The sequence below is a fragment of the Prunus avium genome, chromosome 1 (assembly GCF_965620075.1).
Source record: "Prunus avium chromosome 1, drPruAviu1.hap1.1, whole genome shotgun sequence".
NCBI lineage: Eukaryota > Viridiplantae > Streptophyta > Magnoliopsida > Rosales > Rosaceae > Prunus > Prunus avium.
The window spans coordinates 3,258,893-3,275,470 of NC_142284.1; the positions used below are offsets into that span (position 1 = coordinate 3,258,893).

The 16,578-nt window shown below is 42.7% G+C and overlaps 1 protein-coding gene across 1 annotated transcript; it reads right to left on the minus strand.

Annotated features, from left to right (window-relative positions):
* Window positions 1–8,406: 8,406 nt before the first annotated feature.
* On the minus strand, window positions 8,407–9,300 carry LOC148297151 (putative disease resistance protein At1g50180). The gene is made up of 3 exons (XM_088247123.1): window positions 9,159–9,300; window positions 8,569–9,038; window positions 8,407–8,448 (listed from the first exon to the last, which is right to left on the minus strand). Exons 1-3 carry the CDS (start codon window positions 9,298–9,300, stop codon window positions 8,407–8,409), a joined length of 654 nt encoding a protein of 217 aa, XP_088103249.1.
* Between the last annotated feature and the right edge of the window lie 7,278 nt (window positions 9,301–16,578).

Below are 16,578 nucleotides of genomic sequence, written 5' to 3' on the forward strand. Positions count from 1 at the left end.
TCTCCATGTTGATGAGCACAAAATTAATACAAGTTTTATCCTTAAATTTATATTTGTTAGTATTTTCTTTTGTTTTATATAAATCTATTAAAGTATTTTTATTGTTTCTTTCCAATCTTTGTTTTTATATTTAATGAGTGGTTGTTTGTAGATATTAAGTGTCTTCCACCAATAGCATGTTGAGGAAAAGAAGTAAGTAATGTGTTGCAAGAAGAAAGTAAAGGATGAGAAGAAATATGTGCAGCCAAAGCCAAGGAAATTTGCTCGAGACAACTTGTGCAGCAGCAAATGCAATTGAAGATAAAACAAATGAAAAGAAGAAGCAATCAATTGCATGAATATACTCTAGGACATGCATGCAAAGCTTCCATCATTGAAGAAATAAAGAAAGAATGAATAAACAATGAAGGAGAAGTTCAAATTGACTACTTGCAACCAATGAATGCAAAGAAGAATGATGATGCTTGAGTTGTTATCTAGCTACAATTTGAGGAAAGTTGCTGCAGTTTTTATGAGAAGATACGAGAGATGAGCAAGTGGAGCAATTGATAAGAAGACTCAAAGATCTTTGTGAAAACCAAAGTCAAGGAAGTAGGCCAAGATTAAGGAATATATTTGAAAATGATGGGTACTTATTTGAAATGATAAAAGCTTGGAGTAAAGAAGCAAGTGGAGAGTGGTGTGGAGAAATTCAAGAGTGATACCCGACAAAGAGAAGAAGGAAAGTATGGAAATGCATGACAAAGTGTTCAAGTGGAAGAAAGTTTTGAACAATTTAGATAAGGAGTCATCATCACAATGAATTAATTAAAGGAAGCAACTTGGCAATTGGTTTGATGGCAAGTGGAAGACATATTAAATTCATGAATATTGCTCCCATCCTCCTATAAATAGATGGAGCTACGGCATTGTAAAACTACACCAAGCTCCACAATCTTGAGCTTTTTCCCTTTTCCCTCCATCTTTCTAAGTTTTAAATTCTGTTTTTAGTTTTATTTTATTATGGGGAACTAACTCCCTAGCTAGGGCTAGGGAGAAAGCTTTTAATATAAGTGTGTAATTTTTATTAGTTTGATCCAAACTTAAGTTTTAATGTGAATTTGTAGTATTTGTTCAAATGGAATTTGTAGTTTTATTTTTAATTAATTGATGAAAGTTTGATAATCTATTTCATGGGTTCAATCATGTTTTTCCCATAGTGTAGTAAAAACTTTCATGCTTTTAAAAGAGAAGAGAATTACTAAAGATTAATAGAATTTTGATGAAGATTATTTTTTGATAGTTTGTTGCCAATGGTACAAGTTATGCTTAGAATACTTCTAAAGGAAATTAAAAAGAGCTTTAATTATTTTGAACAACTACATTGGAAAATATTTTGTGGATCAAATTATTAAGAGTTGCATGCTTATGTTAAAAGTGGAAACCCAATGCCTTAGTGTTTTAATCAATTAAATTTTCTCTAAATCAAATCTTGCATAAATCTACCTCTCAATCACACTTGTTCTTTTTCATCTCTGTTATTTTCTTTACACTGCTCTCTGTGGATACGACACTCGGACTTCCGAGCTACACTACTATACGATACTATCTCCTTTGATTTTTGTAAAAGTGGTACGAACACATGTCTTTTTTGTTTTTGTTTGATGGAATTTGCTTTGTGGTGTATGAATAAATATTGATGTTGATAAAAAGCGAGGATGTTCCAGATCCAACGTATTGTAATGAATGTGCCGTTGTTTGTTTTGTGTTTGGATACATTTCATATCAACTGGATTAAGGAGTTAAAAAAACAAGCTTTAACTTCAAATTTCACCAAGGATGTGAACTCCAATAAAAGCACTCGAAATTTGAGTAGTTATTGTCACTCATAAATATGTGAGAGGAATCAAAGTAATAGGATGTACTCACATAATCGAAATGAAGGCACAAGACATGAATAAAAGATCTCATGGAAAGATATCGCATACTTGAAAACATTTAAACTATCCGACCATAGTCATTCCACACCTATTCTCCACATGAGGAACCACACTTCTCCTTGACATTATTGGGACCCATGAGCAAGCTATTTCGGCCTGTATCGCCTGGCCTAGGCAGACTCCTTGGGTTTTCACAGCTGTGTATGCTAAGCCCTGCAGTATAAAAAGGGCTACTCTTTGGGAATATTTATCCTTTGTTGCTGATTGCCACAACATGCCTTGGTTGTTGGCAGGAGATTTTAACGAGATGCTTCAGCTTGAGGACAAACTTGGTGGGGCCCCCCTGCACAGAATAAAAGGGTTTAAAAGTTGGTTTGATGCGAATGGTTTGATTGATTTAGGCTTCACGGGCCAAAAATTTACTTGGAGCAATAACAGAGTGTTTGAGAGACTAGACAGGGCTATCTGTAATATGAGCTGGATGGGTGCTTTTCCTGAGGCTAATGTTATCCATCTGCCTAGGACTAAGTCAGACCATTGTCCCATCAAAATCAACCCTCAATCTTGCTTTTTGCCCTCCCCTAGGCTTAGGCCTTTTCGGTTTGAGGCCATGTGGATAAAGCACATTGAGTTTACTAAACTCATAGATGATTTATGGAAGCAGGAGCCTGGTCCTGCTCTAGCAAAGACTTATGCACTAGTCCAACCTCTTCAACAATGGAATTTGACTGTTTTCGGCCACTTGCGACTGAGGAAAGCCAGGCTCTTAGCTAGACTGGCTGGGATTCAAAAGGCCCTTTGCAATGGGGTTCTTAATTCCCTCAGGAATCTCGAGATTTCCCTTACTAAGGATTTTAATGATACCTTAGATCAGGAGGCCACTTTTTGGCAACAAAAATCCAGAATTCATTGGCTACAGGAGGGTGACAGGAATACTAAATTCTTTCATCTTACTACCCTTATTAGAAGAAGACGAAATAAATTGGAAAGGTTGAAAAATGATCGTGGTGATTGGGTGGATGACGCCAATGCTATCAAATCTATTGCTGTGGATTATTTTATGAATCTCTTCTCTCAGCATTCTAACTGGCGCAGTGACCGGACCATTCCCAACTTTTTCCCTCCTATTGAGGATAATGCATTGTATGCTTTACAAAAGAATATTGATTTTCTCGAGGTGAAGGAGAGTTTATTTAATATTGGTGGTCTTAAAGCTCCTGGTGTGGATGGTTTCCCTGCGTGTTTTTTCCAAAGCCAGTGGAATATTTGCTCACAAGACATTTTTGATATGGTTTCTCAAGCTTTCAGGGATTCTCTGATCCCTGAAGGACTAAACTCTACCCTCATCACCCTTGTCCCCAAAGTGGATAACCCTCAAACAATGTTGCAATTTAAACCTATTAGTCTATGCTGCACTCTTTACAAAGTCATCTCCAAAATTCTGGTTTCTAGACTCCGCGCCATCTTGCCTGAGCTAATTAGTCCAAACCAGGTTAGCTTTGTGCCTGGTAGACATATTACTGACAACATCCTTATAGCCCAAGAGTTGATGCATAAGTTCAAAAGCTCTAAGGGGAAGAAAGGCTTTATTGCCTGGAAGATTGACCTATCTAAAGCCTATGATAGATTGAATTGGCAGTTTCTTGAAAATGTGCTGATGGAACTGAAGCTACCACACTCTATTATTAAATTAATCATGCACTGTGTCTCCTCCGTCAAGTACCAGATCTGCCTCAATGGTGAGTTATCTGATTCTTTTTCCCCCAGCAATGGCATTAGGCAAGGAGACCCTCTGTCTCCTTATCTCTTTGTTCTCTGCATTGAAAAATTATCCCATATAATTCTTGAGGCTGTTAACAAGAAAAGCTGCAGACCTGTTAAATGTTCTAATGCTGGACCTGCTGTCTCTCACCTCTTCTTTGCGGATGACTTGATTCTCTTTGCTGAAGCCAACCCTCACCAAGCCAGAGTGATGAAAAAGTGTATTGAGTTATTCTGTGATGCTTCGGGCCAAACTGTTAATTTTGATAAGTCTGCAATCTTCTGCTCTCCTAATACCCGCAAGGAGGTTGCCCAGGAGATAAGTTATATTTGTGGCTCTCCCCTCACTGATAATCTAGGGAGATACCTGGGTATGCCCCTTTTACATTCCAGAATTAACAAATCTACTTATGCCAGTTTGATTAGCAAGGTGCATGCTAGACTTGCCGGTTGGAAAGGCAATCTTTTGTCCCTGGCAGGAAGAGCTACTTTAATTCAGGCTGTCACCTCTGCTCTCCCGGTGTATACTATGCAAACTGTGAAGCTCCCTATTAGCGTGTGTGAGGAGCTTGATCGTCTAAACCGTAATTTCTTTTGGGGGGGTGGTGATAAAAAGCAGAAGATCCACTTGTGTCAATGGAACCTCGCTTGCAGGCCTAAGAGCAAAGGAGGCCTGGGTTTCAAAAGAACCCATGATATGAACCAAGCCCTTCTCGCTAAAATTGGCTGGAGACTGCATTGTAAAGATGAGGGCCTCTGGACCAAGATCTTCGAGAAGAAGTACCTCAAAGGCCAATCCATTCTTGAGCCTTCTTTGAAGATGAGACAGGATGTTTCTTCGACCTGGAAAAGTGTTCTGTTTGGGGCTGATTTGTTGGGGAAAGGTATGACGTGGAGACTTGGAAGAGGTGAAACAGTGAAATTCTGGAAAGATAATTGGGTTTCTGAGGCACCCTTAATGCACCACGAGACGGTCCTACCGCCCACTGATGTTGACTCTACTGTTTCAAGTTTCTTCAAAGATGGTTGGTGGGATGTGGACAAGCTTCGCAATGCTCTACCCGAGGCTATTGTCCATAAAATTATCAATCTCTCTGTGAGCTTTAGTGGGACCCTTCAGGACCGCCAGATATGGCGATGCACTTCTGATGGAACTTTCACTGTAAATTCTGCCTACAATCTGCTCTTCAATGGTCTTGACTGGCGTAATCCTTGGTGGAAGGTACTGTGGAAGATGAAAATCCCCCCTAAACTGCAATATTTCTTTTGGCTGGCCTACCAAGAAAAAATATTAACTAATGAGCAGAGGGTTAAACGTCACCTTGCTAGTGATCCTGCCTGCCTGGCTTGTGGTGAAACGGTTGAGTCTGTGACCCACATCCTCAGGGACTGTTCAAAGGCCAAACAAGTTTGGGGCTACTTATTGAAGCCTAACCAGACTATCTCTTTCTTCTCCACGAACCTTCAAACTTGGATTTTGAATAATTTGTGCTCCAGGGCCTTTTGGCATAGGAATTTGCCTTGGAATATTGTTTTTGTTTTCTCCTGTTGGTTTATCTGGAAATGGAGAAATATCCACATTTTTAACTCGAACGAAGATGCGCCTTCTTTGCCAAAGGATACTATTATTACTGCTGCTACTGAGTGGGTCAAGGCCTCCTGTACCGCCAGTAAGGTTCCCAAATTGCATCTTATGCTGTCTTGGGTACCTCCTAGAGATGGTTGGTTTAAACTGAACATTGATGGTTCTAGGAGAACTGCCTCAGGAACTATTGGTGCTGGGGGAGTCATCAGAAACTCAAACGGAGATTGGACTGCTGGTTTTGCAATAAACTTAGGAACAGGCCAGGTGTTAGAAGCGGAACTGTGGGGGCTCTTCTTTGGCATTAAATTGGCTCTACAGAAAAGGCTCTCTCATCTCATCATTGAGATGGACTCCTCTGTTGCTGTTAATCTATTGAAGAAATCTGACTTCCCTCAGGATAACCCCCTTGCTGGTTTACTTTCTGGTTGTCTTAGCCTCATGAGGCAGATTGGGAATATTGAACTCAACCACATCTATAGGGAACAAAACTCTGTTGCTGATGGACTGGCAAACTGGAGCTATAACTTGGACTTAGACTACTGCGAACTGGACGAGCCCCCTGCTTGGATCACTCCAGCTGTACTTGATGACTTGTTAGGTGTCTGTAAGATGCGTCTAGTTTCTATTTTGTAATTGCTTCTGCTTTGGGGGCTTGTCCCCACCCAGCTTACCAAAAAAAAAAAAAAAAAAAATTTAAATGCATTAAACAACACAAACTAGTTAAATAAAAGCAAAAGTTGAAAAAGAAACCCAACAACTAACAACGCACCACGCAAAGTGGGTGGGTACAGTGATTCACAATTTTTTTTTTTCAAATGCAGTTTTTAACCCAATGCGAAGAATTTGACGTATTTCAAAAACTACTTGGCCGAATTTGACATTCTTTATATGGTTGAATTCAGAACGAAAAAGTGAAGACAGTTTCGCAGGCCCAAATAAAAAAAATCGAAAACAGCAGATGTTGCAGCCACAATGAAACGATGACAGCAGATGTTGATTAACTAAATATTATTAATCAAGCCAACCATGTATAGCCTTCACTACCAAGCCCATCAGCCCATTAGTGTCAAAGTATCATGCTTCTAAAGCATGTGAACCATTGTTTCCTCCGATGTGGGATAATTTGCTTTCAAACTTCCAACACTCTTACTATGCAATAATCCCTCCAAAATATAATTTGGAATGCAGTTGAACTTTTTGCTTTCAAAACTGACAGTTGTACTAACACAAAAACAGAAGTCTAAATGACAATAAAAAGAACACTATCAACCAAACAATCACAGCAAAACCAAGCAAAATCCATTACAAAGTATTTCAATTACTGCAAAGCACAACAAAAAGTAAATTCCTACTTCCTAAATCCTAGTAGGTACAATAAAAGCTGAGGAAAAGACTGCTTCACCCTGTCAGCCTTCTCTGAGGCAAGAAAACTGTGTACACTAGGTAGGTTCTTGGATCATCTTTTCACAGAGAATCAAACAAATTGTGGCATTTCTTTCCTGTCCTAGTAAGTTCAGTTTCACACATTCGCTCACTCGGCATACTTTATCAATGTCAAGTCCCAGCTGCAGCTACCATAACACAAATTCAGCACTTTTGCCATACTTGAACCTTAGCATTTTTACTATAAGAACAAGAGATAACTTGTTAACATGACCAACTATGAAGAAAATCCAATTGTTGATGGACTCTGGCTTTCTAAATTGTTGTTAACAAGAAACAAAATAATAAACAAGAAGGGAAAGAAAAATAAATAAGTAAAGGAACAGGTAATATAGTGATGCAAAATGAAGAACAACAAGAATTAATCTACCATTTGTGTTTGTGCCTAATAAACCACGGCCAAGAACTGACCGAAGGAGCCCCTTTTCTCGGCCCTAACACTCGCTCGTGAGGCTAAAATGCGGCGTTTCGCCAAGATGTCTGGCCTTCCTAAAAAGCAAAGGAAAAGTTGTGAAGGCATGATCATCTCGGCCTTGACTATAGGCCGAGGCCAAGGCCGAACAAAATCACGGCCAAAAGCACTAAGGTCAGATCATCAAGTGGCAGCAGGGTCCCACGTTTCATTTAATGAAGCAATGCCTCTGTTTATGGTAGCAAACCCACTGACCACGAATAAGCATTTAATGCACGAGGGAAGGTGGGAAGTGATTGAAGTCAGGATTTGGTGATAGGAATCAGAGTGATTAGACGCAGACATTCTCGCAAGAATTCTTGCAGTTTGAGAGATTGGGTCACCAACTATCAGACACAATAAAAGCGTCTCCACGGCCAGAAGCGCAGAACCCACGATCAGGGCGGCGGCCGAGATTCACCGGGATTTACGGGGTCACACCACCATGCTTCACGATCCCAAATGTCGATTGGACTACCCACTTGCTCTAATCAGGCTCCACCATGCAGATTTTTAGCCTCGATTACTCCTCCAAGAACTCTTCCTATAAATACAAGGCTCAAGCTACATTCACAGGGTTCAAACATCAAACAAAAGCCTTTCACGGAGCAAATTATATTTTCCTGTAATGCACTTTCAATATCTTTACTTGCTTTCCTCTGAGTAGTGTTAGTTTGTAAGGAAAATCCATTCATCAATATATCATACAACCCTTGATTTTCAAGGTGCTGGAGCACCATCTCTGTTACTCATTCATTCACCCCATATATCATACGACCGCCGCTCACTGAGCAGCACGCTGAAGCACTGCCCAAAACCCACCATCAGCACCACCCCTAAACGGCCTTGTAGCTCAGGCCGTGAACCTTACAACCGAGATCAGTTCCTCTCTCGGCTACAATCGTTTGATTAGAAGATGAGTTCAAACAGGCGCACCACTTGACCATTCTATCCACATCAACATCTCGACGCACGGTAGACCGTGCTGGCACGCCCACGCACAACCGCACCGCATCCAAAAGCACGAAGTCACGTGTTAACGCACATCCCCTCGGCCCGGAACCCCAGGCCGTGAGATTTGCGCAGCCAACTATTTGAAATTAAGCAATTACCTATTCGTTGCACATCAGTATGCTTCTCCAATTACAAGGGAAGGTACATGTTGAATTTTACAGAAATCCTCTCCATCTTCCTGAATCCTACTGTGGAGTTCTTTAGGCATCCCTGTAATGGTTAATTCCCTGAGATTAGTAAGATATCTTAGCCCATCTAGAAGTGTCGTCAATCCCCTACAATATTCAATGTGCAATCGACAGAGACTAGGCATGGCTCCTTCCTCTACCCTCCACTCTGTTATTTCGTGCATGCCATAAACAAAAAGAAAAAGGAAAGCCTCCTTTGGAGAAAACCAGTATCTTTGTGTTCTCCTCAAAAGCTTCATTTATGAGGCGCAAAGTTGTCAGGTTTGGTATCTTCCCTAGTATTCCCATTTGGTCCTCCTTGAGACCATACCTACGCAATTGTAACTTGGCGAGGTTTGGATAGTTGTGGAGCTCTTCTGGTAATTCTGCGGTTGGCCCAAACAGCTTCAATTTGTATATATGCCGACAACTTGATACTATTTGCCTAACCTTCTCCTCAAAACTACTCTTCCTTGCAGAGTTATAATCAATGTATACAAATAGAGACCGGATATGGTTTAGCATGCTGCCTGCAGATTGCAAAATTTCCTCCAGATTTTCCACGGAGCTTGCCAGTTTTATGTTCAGTTTTCTAAGATTGGTTAATCCAGCAACATCTATCAAATCACAATACTCAGTTGAAAGCACATCTAAGGTCTGTAAATGACCAAGAGTGTCTAGCTTCAAGTTACCTATTGCTGTGTAATGGATAGGTAAATATATATGTCTTAAGTGTTTCATATTCCATATCACATTTGGGATGACCATGTGACTTTTTTTAACACGACAATCAAGAGTTTGCCAGCATATCAAATTACCTAGGGATGATGGAAACCTTTTCATTTGGCTACCCGTCACACTTAGAAACCTTAGGTGGATGATATTTCCAATTTCACTTGGCAACTCTACTTCTACTTTCATATCTTCAACCTTCAAGACTCTAAGAACTTTGAAATTCATCAGCAAAGATAGTAACAACTTTTCACTTTTCTGCCTCAATTATGTTAGGCCAAAGTATATTAGAGACCTCTCGTGGCCATTTGTTTCATATCTTGATGGAAGCAACCTGTTGGTGTGAAAAAGTGGTTCGGCACTTTTGGGCTCAACTTAGTGATGTTGGGCCTTCGGAATGCTTTGGGCCTTGTTAGACCGTGTGATATGCAAGACGAGAAACGCTCGGTAAAACCTAGGGCACCGGTGTGGTACCGGCCGAAGGCTCTCCGATGCTTAAGTAAGTTCAAATTTAGTAAATTAAACTGACAGATCAATAGGCATGTATGCCGTGAGTTCTGATTACCTTTATTTCGGGATTGTTGCCCTCTTTTATAGGCCTTGGGAGGTGTGCATATTGTTTAGAATTTCGATGTGGGACTATAGACGTCGGTCGTAAGCATGCCATGTGTCTCGGAGAAGGGGATTGCCCTAATCGCAGGATCGGTAGGCCAGGTGCCGAAGGCTACCATGACCAAGCCTTACCTTGTCCACATGTCTTGTTCCTATAGGCTGTTCATTTTGGTATAAACAGGAGTCCCCCAAGTTCTCGTCTGAGAATCTCAGACGATGACTTGATACTTTCTTCGGTAATCCAAACGTCGTTCTGCCGTTCGGTGATTTAGCAAAGGCTGGTGCCCGGTTCTTGTCTTCCAGTGCCTCTTCGTTCGAAAGCATATTCTTGAGAACTCAAGGGTCGCTACTTCGAAGATTACAGTTCGATAGTAGACGCCACATGGGAATGAGGACCGAACAGGCCTTTCTGATTGATTGTCAACTTGGCAAGTTCTGGGCTCCCAATCAAGGAACAAGTGCTGGGGAGGGGAAGCAATGGGATAGAGTGACGCTTCATCTTCTGTGCCCCGCGTGCTGTCGGAACGACCATCTAACGGGCGACACATGTCGTGCCTGCGCATGTGGAGCAGAGCCATTAATGCGCCATTTGGTTTCTCGAGGCGTACCGTTCCTCTTCCTCGCCCTATAAATAGGGTCGACTCCGGATGAGAGCCTCACTTGTGTTTGTGAGAGAGAAGCGAGAGCTCTGTCCAGGCAATTTCCAGCGACATCAATCAGTGACCAAGGCGATTTCTGGCGAGTCCAATCGGTAACCAAGGCGATTCCCGGTGAGGTCAATCGGCAACCAAGGATATTTCTTTACGCCTACAGTTTGAGACAAGGTACTTTCGGCATCCCATCGCATACTTTTTCTTATTCTGTCAACGTCCTTCCTTGGCATGAACTAGACTGAACTTTATGCAAGGGGGGTTTTGTTCTGTAGTCTAGTCACCATAGGTAGTGATGTAGGTATCGGTAGACTAGTCTTCTGCCTGGCCCTTAGTTTCCTTTTTCTTTGTGTAGATGTCTGATAGCGAGTCTCCATTCGAGAGAGAACCCAACACGTTCGATGGCGAGTCATCGAACGATCAAGGGGATTCCAGCAGCGAGACCTTGAGTCTTGATGCCGAGAATGGTGGAGATACCGATGTTGAGGTTATCGGTGAGAGGACTAGTTCCGTTCCCACTTACGAAGTAGGAAAAGGGTTCATGACCAGTCAACCAATACCGTTGGCTGTGGTGTATAGTGACGCTAGACGTGCCGATGCGAACTAGCACTGCGAGTTCCAGATGAGAGACACTTGGGTGCCGGATCAGCACACCAGTCATCAATTGGAGACCTTCACGTCAGGCCATGGAAAGGTTACTGCCGAGCCTTCTTCCCAACCGAGGGAAACCATAGTTCATCGGGGGAACCCTAGGATACCCATAGGGGTGCCGAAGGAATATTTGTTAGGCATAGATTACCTGGAGCCCAACAAGATTACCGTTCGGGAGATATCCAAGCTTCGTGTTGAATATCGGATCCCTGATTCGGTAAGGATGAGGATCCCAAGTCCTACCAAATCACTGAGCAATCCTGAGGATGATGAGGTCATCTTTTTTACGGACATTCTCCAACAAGGATACGCTCCAGGCCAGTACAATTCCAATTTCTTGGTGGCCTTGATGGGGGTGATCGTTGCTTTTGGCCTTGTTGAGGAAGGAGAGCCAACCTATGAACAGTTCTACTATCTGTACAGCGTCACCAAATCCAAGTACGCTGGGCACCGAGGCTGGGTATAGGCTAACTGCCTTAGGGCTTCCGAGCGCGGTCATTTCAGTAAGGGCGTTCATACGTCTTAGAAGTCGTGGAAGAATCGGCAGGTACTCTTGTCCGGCGACTGGGAATCGTCATCGAACAGGCCTGTCCACTTCTGCATTCCTATGACCTTGCAAATGGTCGATAGGTCATTTGGCATGTTTTCGGTAGGTTATCTAGCCGATCAATTCTAATCATTTCGTCTCGTTTTTGCAAGCAAATTGAAGCAGCCAACTCCTACCTAGTCCGAGATTCGGCAGATTGATAAGGTGAGACTGAAAGTTCCTGCCGTGGACAGGATATACCCTGACTTCCTTTTCACCAAGAATTTGATCAGAGCCCGCCTCGTTGACCCTGCCGAGAGTAAGTGTACTTGCTAAACCTTTTAAATTCTTTTGGTAAATCTATTGGCTTACCGAATCTGCCTGTTTGAATAGTGACTGATGCCAGGAATTCTGCTGAGACAGAATCCTCCAAGAGGCGCCTCATGATGGGTATGAAGTCAAAGAAACAGAGGCGGCAATCGGAAGCTACCCCAGTTCAGGCAAGGGAGGTTGATCCGGAAGACCAGACCCTCGCCGATCAGCGGAGGCAGCTGAGCGCCGAACCTGCGCTCAGGCGAGTGCAGAAAGCTGATTCTGTCACTAGGCGCGAGCAAGGCGTTGAGGCCGCTTCTTCCAGGGGGTTTGGGAAATGGCCGATGACAGTTGATCTGGAGGCCGGCCCAGTGCCCAAGCGCAGACGGGATTCCGAGCAACCAAGGGCCATCTTTGCTGCCGAGGACGAGGAGGGACCAAACAAACCCATAAACATTGCCTGCCCGTCGAAGATGGTTCAGTTTGCGAACCACATGATACTCGGTTTGCAAATGGAACTGTTGGAGATAGTGGAGCTACCGAGGAGGCTCCTTCGAGAGGAGGCTGGGCATGCCTTCCATCTTCTATCCTCGGTAAGTGCCCTTTACTCCTAATCTAGTCCATGTTCGCTACTATACTCTTTTGACTGGTGGCTTTATGTTTCAGGCATCCATAGACATGTGGCTGTGCATGAAGAGGGCCATCACAGCTGAAGAGCGCACAAAAAAGATGTACGAAGATGGTCGTGCCAAGGTTGCCGAGGCTGGCAAGGGTCTCCAGGACCATGCCAATCTCTTCAAAGACAAGGAGGCTACTGAACAGAAAGTAAAGGCTTCCGAAGCCAAACTTGCCGAAATGAGGGTGAATTTGGAAGCGGCAATCCGGGCAACGAAGGACGCTGAAGGGGCCAAGGAAGCAGTTCAGGTAGCTATGGAGGAGTCTGAGCGGGCAAAGGCATCTGAAATTGAAGCTGCTATTCGGGAGGCGGTGAGAGAATACCATTCGTCTGAAGAGTTCACCGCCATTCTGGACCACTAGGTGGGCTTGGAGATGACTGATCTTCTCTACTGTTTCAAACGGTTCAATCCTGGACAGAAGCTGAACTTGAACTTTGCTGCCGATCCTCCACCTCTTCCAGAAGGCATCATCGAAGAGATGATTGAAGATTACGAAGGGGAGGATGCCTATGATGGTGCTGCTGTCGAGGGTGCTGCTTCTGATGATGTTGCTGCCGAGGATGGCGCTAGTGAAGAAGCTGCTGTTTAAATTTGTTTGATCTGTATTTTACCATTTATTTTATGTACTTGCCCTAAGGCAACTCATTTCGAACATATTGATGCCAATGGCATCTTTTAATTTAATTATGTTCAACTCTTTTTCAGAATTTGCACATTCTGTTCTGTTTTTGCACGCCGTCAACTTGATTACTTCACTTTTGCCGAGGGCTAACAGGTCCTTGGAATTTCAAATTTGTTTACCAAGTGTGGGTTTGATCAGCACGATGAATAGATTTTTCTTTTGTCGTAGGTCAATAGTCTTTAAGATTGCCAAAGGCATGTAAACATCCTGAGATCATGGGAACTTGATGGTATGGTCAAAACGATAGTTGATATAAACGTTAAGTCTATATCGAGCTCCTTGGACAGTGGATTGCTGCAGGCACCTGATGGTGACGGTGGATCAAGAGACTACGTGAGATTGATAGTGATACTGAGTCAGAAGTTGATGACATTGTTGGTAGCAGCAGTGTTTCAACAGCTTTACCATACGCCAGTGAGCAAGATGGCGCAGCTACTGAACCTTGGGATGATTCTGTAAAATCTGATGTTGCGGAGCTTGACACTTAAATTTTCCTTTCTTTTTATTGCAAAAAAAAGAGAACCGTATGAGAAAGCTGCACAGCCGTGTCTGGTTTCAAAATTCATTCAAATGGACAATTACTTGATCACTTCTTCAGTTGACTTCTATTGTTATCTTCTTCCGGTGTTCTGTATGAATGTTTGCTATACATTCTGGCATATTTACTTTAAATTCTAAGGTGGGACTCACATTGCTAAGTCAATTTTTCGAATTGTATGACCAACTAAGATTCATACTCGGAGATCTTCCACTAGAAAGAAAGCATGATAGTATGACTGGTTCTAGTGCTGAAAAAGCAATGGACTGACAGAAGACTGTTAAAAAATAAGGAAATTTAGGAGAAATATTCTTTAGTTTCAATGGACTTTTATGCATAAATTATCTGGTTTTGGAGAGCATAGTTATCTGGAATTGCATCTTTTTTTTAAGGGAAGGGAGGGTGTGTTATTGGCTGCAATTCTGTTCTCCTGTTATTTGCTTTTCAGATAATTTTGTCATCATGCTTACAATTGAAGGTGGCATTACTATTTCCAGTCACTGATTGCTGTCATTTAACAGATTGATAGATGAAGGAAAACTCATGGACGCTCTTGAACTTTCTGATCGCTTATGTAACGGAGCTTCAAAACTGTGCTACAATTACGATGTTGCGAAGATATATACTCTTAACTTCTTAGGAAAGAATTGGACACCCAAAAATAACACTTAAATATATTACCAATTTTATTAAACTTAAAAGAAGACTTGAAGTATAACCAATTCTGCAGTTCCAAAATAAATAAAATAATAATTTGTAAGTCATATCCCTTGCCTGGACTGGAAATAGGTGATGAGTGCCTCATTGTTGGAACTGTAAGTGGCTACTTTACTATTTTGGACTCCATCTTCTTATAAGAAGTTTTGCCAATTAACTAAGACACTCTCACAACCCTTGGTGTTTCCCTCCTTGGTGTCTAGACTCTCAAGACCCCAACTCAGCTCCTAACTTGAACTGATTGCTCTCCCTCACGTTCTCCCTTGGTGAGTTAACCTCCTTTGAACACAATAGCACCCAGCTACTTGACCAACTTGAGATTAACCACACCTAGTTTCTGCTTCAGCCACTTCCTCTTATTCAACTTGTTTTCTCTTCTTGTGTTATCTTACTTCACCCCATTACCTACACAAGCCAATGGACAAGAGATAAGATATCAGCTTGTCCTCCACGTTCTTTCCTTTTAGTCACCACTTAGACTAAGGGTCAGATCAAGTAGGTAATACAATCCCACTCAGCCACCTCCATAAAACCAGAAAATGGAGAGGAGATTATTCAAAATAAGATAACCAATTAGCCATGAGTGCTCTCCCAACTATCCAGCAGGTAGTCAACCTTCATTTAACTCAGAAGTGACCCACTAAGCCTCTGAAATCTTGTGGAAAGCGATAGCCCTTGAAAACACAGTTGAAAACACGTAAGAAATCGTCACAGTACAACTGGGACGACCGGCGACCGGTCGCTTTTGGACTGAGGCTTCAGTTTCGATTCTGTTTCTTTACGACCGGTCGCAAATGGCACGCGACCGGTCGCTCATGCTTCCTGGGACCGGTCGCAAAGAACTAGCGACCGGTCGCCCCATGCATTTGCTCCAGACTTCGAATCTGTGTAAAAACGACCGGTCGCCCAAACCTTGCGACCAGTCGCTCACTCCTTCACTTGCATACTAAATGTGAGCCATTTTTCCAACAATCTCCACCTTGGCGAACCATTTAATCACCCCATGAACCATTGTTGACCTCTAGAACCTCTTCAACCTCTTAGAAATCGTTCTAGTAATTTCCAAGAGCTCCACCATGGCAATACACCTCTTGCCTCAATGCACCTTTGGTGGAAGGTGCTCCACCCAAGCCTAAACTTGAGTAACCTGGACCTCTTGTGCAGAAAAGAGTTCCCCCTTGCCAAATTCGTTGCTCCTTGCCTCCTTGGAACCTTGAATCTTGGACTTCCCTTGATATGCAAACCACATACCAAACCTTTGTTCACTAAATCCCCACTTAGCACTCCTTGCTCTTGGACTTAAGAACACATTTCTTTTCATCAATGCACCTCTCCAACTTTCCCGCTTCATGCTCCCTATAGCACTCCGAAACGTGGCTGGAACTTCTTGGTCCATCCATCCAAAACCTAGGGACGGTTTGATGGATTCCTTGGGCTCGGACCTTGCAATTGATGATGGCTCCACCTCAAGTAGAACCCCTTTGTGAGTTTGTTGTTGTTGCCCTCCTTCTTCAGCCCTTGTGTCAAGCTCCACCTCAAATGGAGTCCCTTCCATGACCACCTTGGCAAGAAGCTTCTCTTCAACAACATCCTTCCCATCATTCCTTGTCTTGACTTCACTTTCTGCAGCTTTGAAATCAAGCACCTTTGATGATGAATTGTTAGTCACACAACCTTGACTAACCATCCTTGCCCAACTTCTCTTGAGCACACTTGCAGCTACATCATGTTGGACCGGCTCCTTGACATTAAGACTTGTTGCTTGCTCTTCCTTGGTACAAATCTCTGCACCACCCAAGAGCTTGTATGTGTTGTTTGGTTGAATCTCCCCCTTCATAACCACCACAGAACCTTGTGTGACCATGAGCTTCCCTCCTTTGGCCTTGTAAGAGCAACCTTCTCTATCCAAAGAACCAAGAAAGACTAGATTCGTTCTTAGTGCAGGTACAAACCTTACCTCACTAAGAGTCCAAACTTCACCACCTTGCAACTTGATCTTCACAGTCCCTATGCCCAAAACTTCACATGTAGTTTTGTCTCCCAACATAATCTTGCATGCATCCTTATCCTCATATGTGTCAAACATCAACTTATTTGCACACACATGATATGAGCACCCGGAATCTAAAATCCAACTTGAG

Excerpts from the sequence above, each read along its gene's own strand:
- LOC148297151 (XM_088247123.1), bottom strand. The coding sequence starts at position 9,300 with ATGAATTTCAAAGTTCTTAGAGTCTTGAAGGTTGAAGATATGAAAGTA. Across the intron at positions 9,039-9,158 it reads AAGGTTTCCATCATCCCTAG|CAATAGGTAACTTGAAGCTA; the intron begins GTAATTTGATAT and ends TCCATTACACAG. Across the intron at positions 8,449-8,568 it reads AGGAGAACACAAAGATACTG|GGGATTGACGACACTTCTAG; the intron begins GTTTTCTCCAAA and ends TGAATATTGTAG.